We start from the raw sequence: 14,344 nt of genomic DNA, 5'->3' as shown, positions 1-14,344 counted from the left end.
GATCCCTCACTTCAAAGCAGGATCCCCATCCCCCTGGTGGCCCGGGGGGGGGGGAAGGTGTCATTAAAGACATTGGGCCACACGGGTGTGGGTCATGTTCCTCTCTTCTTCCACTCTCTCCCTCTGGCGCTCGGGGGGTAATTCAGAGAGCAAGGACATCACTTCTGCTCCCACTTTTTCGTCAGTACTTCAAGCAACACTCTGCCTCAGTCTCCCCCTGCAAAAGCCTCTCCTTTGTTCATCAGCAACAGATTCCCATCGCTCAACCTTCTGCTGCTGTTCTCCTTACCTGCCCTCTGCTTTGCCCCACTGCTGAGGCACCAGGACAAAAGTTCACAGGGCATCACAAAGCAGAAGTTTAGGAATTTTAATAAGAAAAGTTATAAAAGGATATAAAATTGAGCAGCAAGCCTCTTGTATGAGAGGGCTTGGCAGTACTTGCTGGCATGTAAGAAAGGGACAAGTGGCCAGACTTCAGGGCCGGAAACCTGCTGGATGAAGAAGAAAACACAGGCAAGCAGACAACTTCCAGCCACACAAGATGAGCCAGATGGCAGACGTTTTCTTGCTCCCCAAGAAGTTTGAAGTGTGGAGTTGCCCTCCATGTTTCTCCTATCTCCAAGGAGACTCCCTGTTTTCTCCCCACTGCTTCTACTTCAGGTCCATGAAGCGAATGTCCATGATGAGGAGGAAGTTCTTGGGCAGTGGGCGAGGGGCAGGTGAAAGCACAGTGAAGACCTGGCGCTCCAGGTCTACGCCAGTGACCACAATGAAGCCAGCCACGCTGGTCTCTGAGATGTTGTCATCAGGGCTGTCAGCCATGCTGACGCTCAGCAGATGGTGCACCATGTCCCGCCCCGGCGTCACTGGCACCAGCTTGAGCTGGTTGTCCTCCTGTGACATGCCCAGGGGGAGGCAAGAGTCTGGGATGGTGGGAGCCCCCACCTTGTAGATCTTGACATCAGAGAACTTGACATCAAAGGCATGGGGGTAGAAGCAGCCCCGGAAGCCATAGAAATATTCCCTGATGCGGTCATCTCGGCACTCCCGACGGAAGTCCTTGGAGCGCTCCACCACCCCACCAGATTTGGGGAGCAGCACTGTACGCACAAAGTGAGGCAGGTCCCTCTTCAGCTCGTTGTAGAGCCGCTCTTGGTCTAGCACCACCACCACATCCACCTCAAAGGCAGAGGCGGCATGTACCAGCGCCTGGTACCCTGAGCCTTTCACCCAGCCGCATGTGTTGATGACGCAGCCGCTCACCGACGCTCGGCGGTTCACTTCACACCGCTGGTTGAAGACATCGGCCAGGCGGGATGTGATCTGTGAGGAAGAAAGGGCAGAAACATTAGGACAGAGACACCTCTTGGGGCATGACAAAAGCTGAATTCCCCTTCCACTTGTACCCCCTTCTCAGGGCTCTGCTCTGGCTCTGCCTCAGAGCAGAGAAGATGGTAACAGCTTCTCCAGAAGAGGAGAAACAGGGAGGAGATGGGATCCATTGATATTCTGTGCTCTGACTCCTTCACACTTTCCTCAGCTGAGCTACCACAGTGTTTCAGCATTCCAAATGCTTGGGCCAGCTGTCTCCGGTACTGTCCTTACGCTTGCTACCTCCTTTGAAATCTGCAAACCCCAATTCCCCAGCACCCGGGTGTCAGCAGATGACCATGTCAGTCCTGACTGGCTAAAAGGCTCAGGGAAGCAACTGAAAAGCTTCTACTCCCAAACAGCACCAAAACAGCAAGAGACACTGGCAACAAGATACACTTTTTCAGGAGAGCATGCAAGCTTGGCCACCTTCTGCAGTTCAGTTCTACCCAGTTAACCATGCAGCTGTAGGGATGGTAGAAAGTACATCCCTGTCAATGTTTTTTAGCATCTATTTATGGGCCTGCTGTCCATTAATGCTTTAAAGTCCCTCTTGACTCCGCTGCTTCTGTCTGCCTCCACAGCCTGCTCTGACAGCTGTGTACAGAAGAGCTTGTTTTTTATTTGCTCTAAGCCAGTATCCAGGTGGTTTCATCAAGCATCACCTACTTCCTGCATTGCAGGCTGTGGTGCAACAGTTCCCCCTTTGGCTCATCTAGCAGCTGTATGGTTTTGTAAACCCGCTAAGAGTCCCTCAGCCCTCTTCTCTGAACTGGAAGGTCATGGTCTTCTTAGTCTCTCTTAAGGCAGCTACTCGGTCCCCTTGATTCAGCTACGCTTCTCTGCACCTTCTTGAAGTTCACGATGTCTTTCTTGAGCAGGAACACCCAAAAGCAGGCACAATACTTAACTACACTATAGTTTTATGTAGCAGAAAAAAGAAATCAAAGCATCACAGAAAAGATAAGGTGGAAGGGAGCTTTCTAGACCAGGCCCTGTCCCAAACAGGGCTAACCACCGAGCAACATCAGGTTGCTCAGAGCTTCAACCTGTGAAAGCTTCCAAAAGTAGCAATGTCACCATGTCTAGGCCCTAACCCAGGGCTACACTGCTCTCCTGGACTGTGCCCACACCCCTACACTCACCTTGTTGTAGAGCTTGATGTTGGTGCCAGGTGTGGTGGAGCCAAAGTGATAAACCAGCGGGGCTTGGAGAGAGAAGCCCTCCTCCACATCAGCGGGGCGCTCGATGTAGAGGGCCCCCATGGTGCCAGGGATGGAGACGGAGCCCTGGCCCACATCTAGCTCTACAAAGGTGGGCCGGCGCCCCAGACGCACAGCATAGTTCAGCAGCAGGCGGCACACGGTTGATTTGCCCACGTCCGTGGGCCCCACTACCATGACGCGGGGCCCCCGCTCATCCTCACGCTCTGCCTGCCGGCGCATCTGCTCCAGTGCTGTGTGGGTGTTGAGGTAGAGCAGCATGGGGGTGTCCTTGGAGATGTAGGCCACCTCTGTACGCCCACTGAGCTGCACGGTGCAGCCATGCCAGGTGAAGACGGCCACCTTGGCACCGGCATCGAAGGTAAACTTCTTGTTGCGGGTGAGCTCAGTGCCAAAAACCTCCGCCATGCCAGTGAGCAGCTCCAGCTGCACTGTCTGCGAGGCCTCCACCTCAAACCGCAGCTCCGTCTCCCGCTCCAGCTCGAACTTGGCCACCTGCTTTTTCTCATCACCACCGTCGTCTGCCATCGCTCAATCCTCTGCCGCCGAGCTGTAGGGCGGCGCAGAGTAACGAGGAGGCGTTGGGAGGAGCGGCCCCCTCCCCTTCCTCTGCCCTGCCGAGGTCCCCGCTCCTTCCTCCCCCTAAGCCCGGTACTGCCCGCACCACCTCGGGTCCCCGGCCCGGCTCGGCCCGACCCTGGGGTCGCCGCCATGTCCCAGCCTCCAGGCCGGGGGGGGGGGGGCGCCCCCTCTGCCCCACCTGGACGTTGCCATGGCACCCGCCGGTGCCGCCCCAGACTCGACCACCCCCTTACCACGGCGCTTGCGGTGCTCCTGCACTTCCGGCCCGGAGGCATCTATAGACTGCGCCGGAAGTGAGGTCACGCGGGCGACCTGTTGGGGGCTGTTGCGGAGGGTGTTGCCATGGCACCCGCGCGCGGGGCCTCCTGGGTGACGCGTCGCCCTCGGGTGACGCGCTGCCTCGAGCGCGCAAGCCGGGCGGCGCGCGGTGCGTCCTGGGAGACGCAGTCCAGGGCGCTGCCGACGGAGCCGCTGCCCTCCCGGCTCATTTGCATACAATCACGTCACGCTTGGGCCCCGCCCCCTTTGCGTCACGTGCCCTCTGCACGCCGCCTGCATGTCGTCAGAACGTGCCCGCCGGCCTATCGGGCCCGCTATTTGCATGTCGTTTGCATCTTATTTCCATACCGTCCTCCCGTCTGGTTGCGTCTCGTTGGCGTGCGCCCTCCGAGGCCGCTGCCCCGGAGGGGGCCCGGGAGGCGCGGGGGACCGCAGACACGGCCGCGGGGGGCGGGGGTGACGTCACGGCGCGGGGGTGACGTCAGGGTGCGGGCGGTGACGCCGCGGCGGCATGAGTCACGCGGCCGTGATGCAGCCGCGGCCGCCCGGGGCCGCCCGCCCGGCAGCGCCGCCAGCGGGACGCGGGGACGCGGGGACGCGGACGGGCGGACAGGCGGTGAGCCCGCCCCCCGGGGCTCTTGGGGGACCCGCGCCCCCTTCTTCGGGGGGGGGCAGGGAGCTGGGCAGCACCCCCCCAGCACTGCTGCCATGAGCTGGGCCGGCCTCAGCGGGAGGGGGGCAGTGGGCTGGGGGGCGGGCGGAGCCGCGGACACGGGAGGGGGGTGAGGGGCAGCGGAGGAGCTGGGTGCTGGAGGGCGGCGCTGCCCCCCAGCCCCCTGCCCCTCCCCGTTTCACCTCTTGCAGGCCGCCCCCCCTTTTCGGCCCGCTTCTCGCCTGGGGGGGGCCCGGGGCCGCGCCGCCCCCCCGAGCTCGGTCGCCGCGGAAAGACGGCTCTAAGCGCTCTGCTGCGCTGCTTCCCCTGCGAGCGCCTGTGCGGGGGGTGCACGGTGCCCCCCGCGCCCCCGCGGCCGCCCGGAGCCCTGCCGCCTGCCGCGGCCCCCCGCCGCCGCCTGCCCCCCGCCGCCCGCCTGCCGCCCCGCACCTTCCGCAGCTACCTGCCCCGCTCGCACCGCACCTACAGCTGCGTCCACTGCCGCGCGCACCTGGCCCGGCACGAGGAGCTCATCTCCAAGGTGCCGTCCCCCCGTGCGGGGCTCCCCGGGTGGCACGCGTGACCCCCCATCGCCGTGTCCCCTCAGCGGGAGCATCCCCACCCAGTGCCCTCGGGTTGACCAGTGTCCCACGGCCCCCTCGGGGCGGCAAGCGTCCCCCCCACCATGGTTGCCCTCAGGATGACGTGTCCCCCGCCCCAGCATGACAAATGTCCCCCCGTGGTGCCCTCGGTGCAGCAAGTGTCCTGCCCCCGTGACAGCCCCAGTGTGACGTGTGTTCCCCCTGTGGCACCCCCGGGTGGCAAGTGTCCTCCCCTCCCGCCCAGTCCTCCATTGCAGCGAGCATCCCCTCCTGGTGTCCCCGTTATGGTGGGTGTGCCCTCCCATGTCCCCATTGCAGGAGTGCCCCCCCACTGTCCCCACTGGGGCACATGTCCTCCCCAGTGTTCACACTGCAGCAAGCACCCCCCCCCATGTCCCTGCTGCAAAGAGGGTGCCCCAGTGCAGGGGGTGTCCCCCTCCCAGTGCCCCTCGGCGTGCTGTGTGCTGGGGCAGTGGCAGGGACAAAGGTGCCACATCGGGGAAGGAGGGATGCAGTGGGGACTAGGGGGGGGCCTGCCAGTGACCCCCGCTGTGCCCCCACAGTCCTTCCAGGGCAGCCATGGCCGTGCCTACCTGTTCAACTCGGTGTGAGTACCCACGGGCGTAGTGCACTGGGGCACTCGGGGGGCAGTGGGCGCAGGGGCAGCATCCTGTGTGCAGCGGGGACTGCTGCAATGGGGTGGCGGGGGGGGGGCTGGGGGGGCTTCCTGTGGGCTGCTGCGGGGAACATCTTCCTGAGCCTGCAGGCAGCGCGGCGAGAGGCTGGCAGGGCTGTGGTGCCCGCCATGCCGCACTGGGCCGCGTCCTCGCCACAGCGTTAACGTGAGCTGCGGCCCGGCCGAGCAGCGCCTCTTGCTCACTGGCCTCCACTCTGTGGCTGACATCTTCTGCGAGAGCTGCAAGACCACCCTGGGCTGGAAATACGTGAGTGCCCCCGTGCCCGGGCGCCCTGAGCCCCGCCACATGCCCACCTCGGGCGCCCTCCACGGGTGCCGCGGGGCCCACGGCGCCTCTCCCTGGCCCAGGAGCAAGCTTTTGAGAGCAGCCAGAAGTACAAGGAGGGCAAGTTCATCATCGAGATGTCCCACATGGTGAAGGAGAACGGCTGGGACTGAGGGCACAGCGGGGCCCCCCAGTCCCCCTCCTGTGCCTGCAGCCCCTACGCATGCATGCCTGCAGGCGCAGCGCCTGTGGGCCGCTTTTGTACCAGAATAAAGGCTTTTTTCTAGGAGGGCGCTGGGGGCATCCGTGCTGGGGTGGCCGCAGGGCAGGAGCACACAGGAGCCCAGGCTGGGAGTCTGCACCTTTATTGGGGCTCCAGGGTGGGCAGGGAAACAGAGGCATGAAGGGGCGAGGGCCTGCTGCAGCATGCAGTGGGGCTGGGTGGGAGGGAGGGACGGGGCATGGGGGAGGTGGACAGAGGGCTGCAAGGAGGGGGGGGAGAAAGGGGAGAGAAGGAAGGGATAGGAGGAGGGCTGGAGGGAACGAGGAAGGGAAGGAGGAAAAGAGGGAGAGGAGGAGGCAGTGAGGGAAGGAAAAGGGGAGCAAGAAAAGGAGGGAGGGAGGGAGGGAAGGAGGGAGCAAGGGAAGGAAAGAGGGAGGAAAGGAATGAGGGAGCAAGGGGAGGAGGGAGGGAAGGGAAGAGAGAAGAAAGGGAGGAGGGAGGAAGGGGAGAAAGGAGGGAAGGAAGGCGGGAGGGCAGGAAGGAAGGCAGGATGGACAGGGGGAGGGAGGAGCGCTGGAGGGAAGGAGGAGGGGGGAAGGTGGCAGGGGGAAGGATGGTGCCAGTGCCTGGGGCTGTCAGGGCTGGGGGTCACTGAGGCGGCCCATGAAGAGGGGGAAGCCGCGTGTGTCATCCCACAGCACGAAGAGGAAGGGCCGCAGGGCCTCGAAGACGTGGGCAATGCGGGCCAGCGAGGTGGCCATAGCACCTGCTGCCTCCACACCAGACTCATCCAGTGCCAGCACCGCCCGGTGCCGCGCCGTGTCCACCGCCACTGCCTCTCCCCGCGCCAAACCACACAGCTCCGCATCCAAGAACAGCCCATAGTCTGTGGGGACAGGCATGAGGCACCACTGTGACGGGTATTGGGGACACTGCTATGCAGGGGGACACTAGGGAACCCAGGGGCACCAGGGGTACTGGAGATGCCAAGGGGCTGGGGGACACTGGGGTGCCCAGGGACACTGGGGACATATGGGCACCGGGGTGCTCAGAGGAAACAGAGGCACAGAAGACCCTGGGGTTCTGCGGGACACTGGGACACCTGAGGACACCTAGGATGCCAGGATGCTAGGAGACACTGGGGACATCAGGAACACCAAGGGAAACCTGGGACATTGTGGTCCCTGAGGGGCACTAGTGGACACTGGGGTGCAGGGGGACACTGGAGGACACTATGGGCACTGGGGACATCCGGGAACAGAAGAGCTGGGGGGGCACTGGGCTGCTGGGGGATGCCGGGACACAAAGAGACAGTGAGGGCACTGGGGACATCAAGGAATAGGAGGGCTTGGGGAGACACTGTAGGCATCAAGGGACACTGGGACACAGAGGGTCCCTATGGGCCACCAAGGGCCACCAGGGCCCTGGGGAGGATGGGGACATGGTGGGCACTGGGGACATGGGAGGGGGCACCTGCACGGGGCCATGTAGGGGGAAGGGCCCAGGAGGTGCCAGCCTCCTCCTGGAGGGGACATCACTTCCTGCCCAGGGTGTGATGTAACCCCGCATCAGCTCTTGCACAGCAAGTGACGTCACGCCACCAAGCCCCTTGCAGGAAGTAATGGCCACTCACAGGCTACGATGCCAGCAGCAGGCGCCTTGGTGCAGGGCCCTCATCCTTACCCATCTCATGGACGACGGCCACAACGTCCTGGGCAACGTCGAGGCGGAAGCGGGGCAGGGCCAGCACGGTGGCCCGGGGTGGGATGGCAGTTGCCTTGCGCAGGAGGGCGAGGAAGGCAGCGGGGCTAAGCGCCTGCTCCAGAGCATCCAGCGCCTCCGGGGCGCCCAGCGGCAGCACCACCACCAGGCTCAGGCCCTGGCTTAGCTGGAGCCGCCCCACCTGCAGGAGGGAACGACTTCAGCGCCGGCGTCCCCGGGGAGCAGCGCGCGGCTCCGCGAGGGGCGGCCGGGCACGGCCGCTGCGGGGGCCGCGAGGAGCGAGCCCCGCCGTGGGGCTCTGCAGGAAGCGAGGTCAGACCCCAGCATGGCTGCTGCTTGGCTGCAGAGGCAATGAGGTCGCAAGGCAGCATGGCTGCTGCCGGGCTCTGCAAGAAATGAGGCCGTACCTGGGCCTGCAGGCTGGGCTCACTGAACGAGGACATGGGGTACTTCTTGCTCGTCATGGTGGGGACAAGAACGGGCAGGCGCCCACGGCGCTGGAAGTTCTGCAGAATTGTGTCCTTGGCCTTGAACGGCGTCTTCCACTTGGCTGCAGGGACAGGGTGGCTGCCGGGGCACCCGCCAGGGCGCCAGGGTGGCCCGGCGCTTAGGAGTGCCACAGGACACCTGCCCCACCAGGGACACCGGCCACACGTGGACTGTGGCCCACCAAGCACAGAGCCCAGTGCTGCACTCAGGGAAAGCCCGGGGCAGATCCCAGAGCATATCTCAGGGCCAACCTCAAGGGCATATACCAGGGCCAGTCCCAGGGCAGATCCCAGGGACAGTCCCCAGAACAGGTCCCAGGGCTAATCCTAAAGCCAATTCCCAGAGCAGATTCCCCAGGGGCAGATCCCAGAGCCAGTCTCAGGGCAGATCCCAGGGACAATCCCCAGAGCAGGTCCCAGGGCTAATCCTAAAGCCAATTCCCAGAGCAGATCCCCAGGGGCAGATCCCAGGATGGGTCCCACAGCAGGTCCCAGAGCCAATCCCCAGAGCCAGTTCCAGGGCAGATCCCAGGGCCGATTCCCAAAGTGGATCCCAGGGTGGCAGGCCAGGCCCTACCCTGGAAGTAGACAGCGCTGAGAAGCACCAGGCGGGGGTCAGCAGGCAGCTCCTCGAGGAGGCGTGACAGGTGCCCCTGGGTGGCCTTGTGTACCCACTTGTTGATGCGCTGCAGGTCGAGGCTCTCGTTGCCACTCAGCACCCGGGGCCGGGCCTCGTAGAAGCGCCACGACTCATTCAGGAAACGGGGGGTGAGGTGCAGCTCTGCCATGGGTGGTGCATCAGCCCCTGCCTCGGTTTCCCCATCCCACCCCAGGGGCACACCCGGGCGTGCATCCTGGGCAGGGCTCACCTTTGTGGTGGAAGATCTGCGAGGCGGACAGGAGGCCCGGGGACTTGGTGAGCTGCCGGAGGGAGCGGTGCACGCAGGACAGCTCTGGTGGGTAGGCCAAGACAGCGCCCAGGCGCTCCTGGGTCTCGCCACGGGCGCCTGCAGGCACAGGCTGGGCTCAGCACCCGCTGCCTTTGCATGGGCTTGGGTGCATGTGTCACAGCTGTCTGTGCACACCCAGCCTTGTGGCGGTGGGGTGCACACACTACAGCAGTGCGCGTCCGTGGCATGCAGCTCCCACGGTGGCTGTGCGCCGGAGTCCCTTGCATGGATGCCTGCAAGCGTGCCTGCTGAGGTGCCCATAGCAATGCCCATGGCAGTGCCCACAGCAGCGCCTCATGGCAATGCCCACCATGGTCACCCTAGCAGTGCCCGTAGCAGTGCCCATAGCAGTGCCCATCGTGGGGCTTGCCGCAGTGCCCATAGCAGTGCCCATCACAGCGTCCCTAGCATCGCCCATCACATGCACAGAGTCATGCCCACAGCAGTGCCCATAGCAATACCCATCACAGCGCTCGCAGCAGTGCCCCTGGCATTGCCCTCCTCCTCACCCAGCAGGAGGTGTGACAGCCCCAAGGCCACGTTGATGGGTGAGAAGAGCAGGTTGGAGCCAGGCTTAGCAGCCTCTGCCATCCGCTGGTAGAACCGCAGGGCGAAGGTGCTCAGTGCTTCGGCCACCGCAGCTGTCTGTGCCCCCGTGGGTGCCTCACAGGCTTCAACTGGCTCCTCATCCCCTGGGCACAGTGGGGCGGTTGTGCCTGGGGTGCTGGTGGACCACTCCATGGTCATGGGCACAGGTGTTGCCATGGTCCTGTTGGCTGGTGGGGGTGTGCCAACATCCTTGGGCTCTGTGGGGCTGGGGCGGGTGCTTGCTGGCCCCGTGGCCACTTCTGTGTCCAGGCTGGCACCCTCCACAACGTTGAGGGCTGCAGTCAACCTGGGCATCTTTTCAGAGTGGGCATTGGTTCTGGGCAGAGGTGGGCTCACGGTCCCTGCGTCCCCCTCTGTGCCCAGACTGGGACTCTCCGTGATGTTGAGCGTTGCAGCCAAACTGGGCACTACTTCAGGATGGGCATCAGTCCCGAGCTGGGGTGGGCTCGTTGTCCCCACACTCCCCTCTGCACTTGGGTGGTCAGCAGGAGGTGGTACCACTTGCACCAGCTGCAGTTTGGTCAGTGTCAGCTTTCGGGGAGAAGACTCCAGCACAGGCCCCTGGGTGCAGAGACCGGGGTGAGGGTGCTCCAGGGAGCCCTGGGTGCAGAGACCCAGGTGAGGGCAAGCAGGGGGCCCTGGGAGCAGAGACCTGGGTGAGGGCAGGCAGAGGGCTCCTGACGAGGGCAAGCCAGGGTCCCCAGGGTGCCTCCATGCCCACAGGCAGCACTTACCGGGGTGACGGATGCTGCGGCCACAGCAGCCAAGCACACTAGGAGCAGGTACAGCTTCATGTTGGGTGTCCTGGCAGGCAACACAGGTCAGGGCCTGGCTGGGCACCCCGGGGGGCCCAGTACCACCCCTTGGGGCTTAGCAACCCCAGCTCCCTGGCCCCAGTGTCCCCCTCCTCCTTCCAAGGAGGTTGGGCCAGGGGCAGGAGGAGGCAGAGGACCCCTGGGCCCACCTCAGTGCCCAGCGGCAGGTCATGTCCCTGTGTGTCCACCCGGGTGCAGAGGGGAACTGGCTGGACTCCGCCTGATGTGGTTAAAGATTAAGGAGGGTGGGTGTCCACTAAGGCTTCCTGTAAATCAGCTGTGCTGGCAGCATGGAGAGGGGGGAGGGCTCTGGGCAAGGCTGAGGGGTGGTCAGGAGGAAGTGCCCAAATCAGGGTGCCCCTCCCCTTCCAGTCCCTCACATTGCCCAGCCTGGCCCTCCCTCCACTGCTCAGCTCTGGGTGCTGGAGGTGGGAGGACCCCTACCCAAGCAGGCATCCTCCAGGACTGGTGGAGTGGGGCACTCTAGCCCCCCAACTGCCCCATCTCTATGAGCCGTGTGGTGACAAGGGGTAGTTTAGCCACTCAGTCTCCAGGTCGAGCTCCCCATCCTTGTCTCTATGATCCCCAAGAGACTTGGAGGGAGACCCGGGTGATGTGGCACCCCAGGGGTGACCTGGGGGGCTCTAGCCCTCCTCCACCTTTCTCCAGCAACTACCTGGGGGCAGCACACGTCTAGCCTCCCAGCCCTCTGAGGGTGGCATAGCACAGGCCCAGAGCAGAAGCCAGGCCAACAGCTGGGTCAACAACCTCGCACTGCAAAACAACACTCTGGGCGGGGGGGGGGGGAGGGGGAATGGGACCCATGTGAGGGGGCTCCTGGGAGCACCTGGGGGGCACTACTGAGCAGAGGTGAGAATAAGCAGCCCCAAGTTTTCCCTGCTGACTCCCAGCCTGCCTAGTCCCCCTTTCCCCTGCCCTTTCCCCAGGGAGATGTGTGATTAGGCTACTCAACCCCTACTCTGTGGTCCCAGGTATGGTGTTTGGGGGAATAAGACCCCTAACTGCCCTCCCACCCCACACATTGGACAGTTCTGGGCCCTGGTGAGGTGTGGGGCACATGGGCCTGTAACTGCCCAGCTTCCCCAGCCTGGGGGAGGGGGGTGCGAGCACGTTCCCCTCAGCCCACCTTTCTGCAGCCCTGGGGCTGGAGTGAGCCCTTGGACTTCAACCCGCTGGAGCTACAGGGCTCAGGGCTACCTGAGGCACGTCTGGCCTCTCAGTTCCAACCTTGACGGCCCCAGGGTGGCCAAGGGTATGTCTGGTCCTCAGTGTCTCTTCCTCCAAATCTATGGCTCACAGGGAGATAGATCAAGGGTACATCTAGTCCCCCAACATCTACCTCTGCAGGCCCCAGGGAAAAGAAGACCTCTAGCCTCACACCCCTGATCACTGTGGTCCCCTGAGGAGCCCAAAGGCATGTCTAGCCCCTCAACCCGCATATCTCTATGACCCCCAGGGAGCCTGAAGGCATGTCTAGCACCTCAACCCCGCCACCTCCTGTCTATGACCCCCAGGGAGCCCAAAGGCCTGGGTGCCGGCCGCCCCCCCCCAGCTCAGGGAGGGGCTAGAGTCGTTAGACCCCGCCCCACCCCTCCGGGGGCGTGGCCTGCTCAGAGTCCTGTCCTGGGGAGGAGTGGTGGCGGCGGGGGGGAGCGGGGGCTGCACTCTGGACGGGCCATGGCCGGGAGCAGGAGGCTCGCCAAGGTGGGCGGAGGGCGCCGGGGGGCGCCGGGGGGCAGGCGCAGCAGGGCCCCGGGGTGCTCGCTCCGGGACTTCGGGGTCGGTTCGGCGGTGCTGAACTGGCGAGTGCAGTGGTACCGCCACTGGGGCATCCCAGTGCTAGTAGCGGCCTGAGGGGTGCAGGTAGCGAGGTGCGGGGGGGGACAGCACCGGGGTGCGGGGGCGCCGGTACCAGAGTGCGGGGGTGCCAGTACCGAGGCTGGGTGTGACAGTACCGGGATGCGAACATGCAGGGGGGGGCAGTACCGAGGTGCCAGGCGCGCAGGTGGGGGACAGTGCTGGGGCTGGGGGGGTGCTGGTACGAGGGTGCCGGGAATGTCAGTGCTGGGGTTGAGGGGTGCTATGCAGGGGTGCGGGGAGTGACAGTACCGGCGTGCAGGCATGCGGGGCGGGGGGACAGTAGCGGGGTGCAGGCATGCGGGGGGGGGTGGACAGTACCGGCGTGCAGGCATCCTGGGCGGGGGGGACGGTAGCGGGGTGCAGGCATGCGGGGGGTGGACAGTACCGGCGTGCAGGGGTGCCGGTACTGGCGTGCCGGGATCGGCAGTACCGAGGTGGGGGGTGCCGGTGGCAGTCGCAGGGGGCAGGTGCCGGGCCGGGGGCCGGTGCCGAGCCCCGCCCGAGGGGCAGTGAATTCCAGTTTCGGTTCCCCGACGGGGCCGCCCCGGCGGCGGGACCGCGCCGCGCCGCGGGGGCGGGGAGGCGGGGCGAGGTGGCAACGCCACGCCCCCGGGGGCGGGGATGGGAGAGGCCCCGCCCGGGGGGCGTGCCCCCGAGGAGGCCCCGCCCCGTGACGCGTGCTGTCCGCAGGAGCTGGGGGAGGCGCAGCGGTGGGGCGGGGTGTGCGAGCTGGTGCCGCTGGGGGGCAACCTGCTGCGCTGGCAGGGGCTGCTGCTGCCCGTGAGTGCGGGGCGGGGGCGCCGGGGGAGGGCCGGGGGGTCCTGGGGGTGGTTGGGGCACTGGGGGGTCTGGGATGGGCTGGGGGCGCTGGGTGAGACATTCCCTGGACAGGAGTCTGGGGCAGCCCTGGGGGGGGCAAGGGGCACTGGGGGGGCTTTCCCTGGAGGGAGACTGGGCAGGCTCCAGGCTCTTTGGTGGGCTCAGATCACTAAGTTGGAGGTTCCCCTTGGGCAAGACCTTGGGGCTGTGCCGGCGGCATGGGTTGGGAGATGCTGGCGGGTGGTCTGGGGGGGCACTGGGGGGGCAATTTGGGGTTTCTGGGGTTGGGAGGATCCTGGGAGTGAGGTGCTTGGTGAGGGTCTGCCCCCCGGGGACACTGGGTGGGGAGACCCTGTGGGGTGGGCTGGGGCACAGGGTGGAGGCTTTCTGCCTCCAGGTGGCTCTGGGTGGGGTCTCCTGAGGTGAGGGAGGGCACAGAGGGGGGACCCTGGGGTCAGCTGGGCTGAGGGAAGGGGGCGCCCTCTGGGGGGCACTGGGTACCAGGGCTGCATCCCCCCTCCCAGACCCCCCCTTGCACTGCCTGGGCCAGGGCAAGGTGTGGGGCTGAGGTGTCCCCGTTCCTGCGGCAGAACAACCCCCCCTACAACGCTGGCGCCTTCCGCTTCGAGCTCTCCTTTTCCCCGCATCATCCCATGGTGCCCCCCTGCGTCACCTTCCGGACCCCAATCTACCACCCTGGCGTGGACCGGGAGGGCCGCGTGTGCCAGCCCCTCACCAGCGCCAAGCACTGGGCACCCACCACCCGTGCCCTACAGGGTGGGTATTGCGTGCTGGGGGATGCCCAGTGCGTGGATGGTGGGGTGCTCCCCCCTACCCCTTCCTGCTGCCATGCTGATGCCCCCCCAATTCCTGCAGTGCTCCAGGACCTCCTGCTGCTGGTGGACAGCCTGGACCCCCAGCGGGTGCTGCGGGAGGACCTGGCCCGTGAGTTGGCTGCCGATCCCCAGCTCTTCCGGCGCCAGGCGGAGGAGCACACCTGCCTCCACAGTGAGCGGCGTCCTGCCGTCGCTCCCCCCTGAGCCTCCCAGTACCCCCACCTCGGCCTCTGCCCCGGGCAGGCTGGCCCTCAGCGCTGAGGGCCTCTCCCCACAACACAAGCCAAGAAATAAAGTTATTCCCCTCGCCATGAATGGGGCATGCTGCAA

At 65.1% G+C, this 14,344-nt stretch overlaps 4 protein-coding genes across 13 annotated transcripts; 2 read left to right on the top strand and 2 right to left on the bottom strand.

Moving 5' to 3' along the window:
- Window positions 1-351: 351 nt before the first annotated feature.
- On the bottom strand, window positions 352-3,493 carry CLP1 (cleavage factor polyribonucleotide kinase subunit 1). Of its 2 annotated transcripts, XM_062577075.1 has the most exons (3): window positions 3,410-3,493; window positions 2,517-3,144; window positions 352-1,323 (listed from the first exon to the last, which is right to left on the bottom strand). In XM_062577075.1, the coding sequence occupies exons 2-3, from the start codon at window positions 3,120-3,122 to the stop codon at window positions 652-654; spliced, it is 1,278 nt and encodes a 425-aa protein (XP_062433059.1). In that variant the 5' UTR covers window positions 3,123-3,144; window positions 3,410-3,493; the 3' UTR covers window positions 352-651. The 2 variants fall into 2 exon arrangements, with proteins under 2 accessions (XP_062433059.1, XP_062433060.1); XM_062577076.1 differs by lacking the exon at window positions 3,410-3,493 and having other exon boundaries at window positions 2,517-3,195.
- YPEL4 (yippee like 4) lies at window positions 3,306-5,960 on the top strand. Its single transcript, XM_062577653.1, has 6 exons — window positions 3,306-3,469; window positions 3,743-4,071; window positions 4,320-4,648; window positions 5,273-5,316; window positions 5,545-5,653; window positions 5,755-5,960. Exons 1-6 carry the CDS (start codon window positions 3,306-3,308, stop codon window positions 5,842-5,844), a joined length of 1,065 nt encoding a protein of 354 aa, XP_062433637.1. The 3' UTR covers window positions 5,845-5,960.
- A 60-nt stretch (window positions 5,961-6,020) lies between these two features.
- On the bottom strand, window positions 6,021-12,933 carry SERPING1 (serpin family G member 1). Of its 7 annotated transcripts, none has more exons than XM_062576609.1 (9): window positions 12,790-12,933; window positions 10,628-10,698; window positions 10,398-10,467; window positions 9,564-10,263; window positions 8,974-9,111; window positions 8,682-8,885; window positions 8,024-8,166; window positions 7,578-7,797; window positions 6,021-6,780 (listed from the first exon to the last, which is right to left on the bottom strand). In XM_062576609.1, exons 2-9 carry the CDS (start codon window positions 10,648-10,650, stop codon window positions 6,530-6,532), a joined length of 1,749 nt encoding a protein of 582 aa, XP_062432593.1. In that variant the 5' UTR covers window positions 10,651-10,698; window positions 12,790-12,933; the 3' UTR covers window positions 6,021-6,529. The 7 variants fall into 7 exon arrangements, with proteins under 7 accessions (XP_062432593.1, XP_062432600.1, XP_062432598.1 ...); XM_062576616.1 differs by having other exon boundaries at window positions 9,723-10,263; XM_062576614.1 differs by having other exon boundaries at window positions 9,564-10,224.
- Window positions 12,139-14,344, top strand: UBE2L6 (ubiquitin conjugating enzyme E2 L6). 3 transcript variants are annotated; one of them, XM_062576618.1, is made up of 4 exons: window positions 12,139-12,203; window positions 13,050-13,139; window positions 13,769-13,955; window positions 14,055-14,344. In XM_062576618.1, exons 1-4 carry the CDS (start codon window positions 12,177-12,179, stop codon window positions 14,216-14,218), a joined length of 468 nt encoding a protein of 155 aa, XP_062432602.1. In that variant the 5' UTR covers window positions 12,139-12,176; the 3' UTR covers window positions 14,219-14,344. The 3 variants fall into 3 exon arrangements, with proteins under 3 accessions (XP_062432602.1, XP_062432603.1, XP_062432601.1); XM_062576619.1 differs by lacking the exon at window positions 13,050-13,139 and having other exon boundaries at window positions 12,151-12,203; XM_062576617.1 differs by lacking the exon at window positions 12,139-12,203 and having other exon boundaries at window positions 12,944-13,139.

Source organism: Rhea pennata, chromosome 5 (genome assembly GCF_028389875.1).
Source record: "Rhea pennata isolate bPtePen1 chromosome 5, bPtePen1.pri, whole genome shotgun sequence".
NCBI classification, from domain to species: Eukaryota; Metazoa; Chordata; class Aves; order Rheiformes; family Rheidae; genus Rhea; species Rhea pennata.
This window is presented reverse-complemented; position numbering and strand designations above follow the sequence as displayed.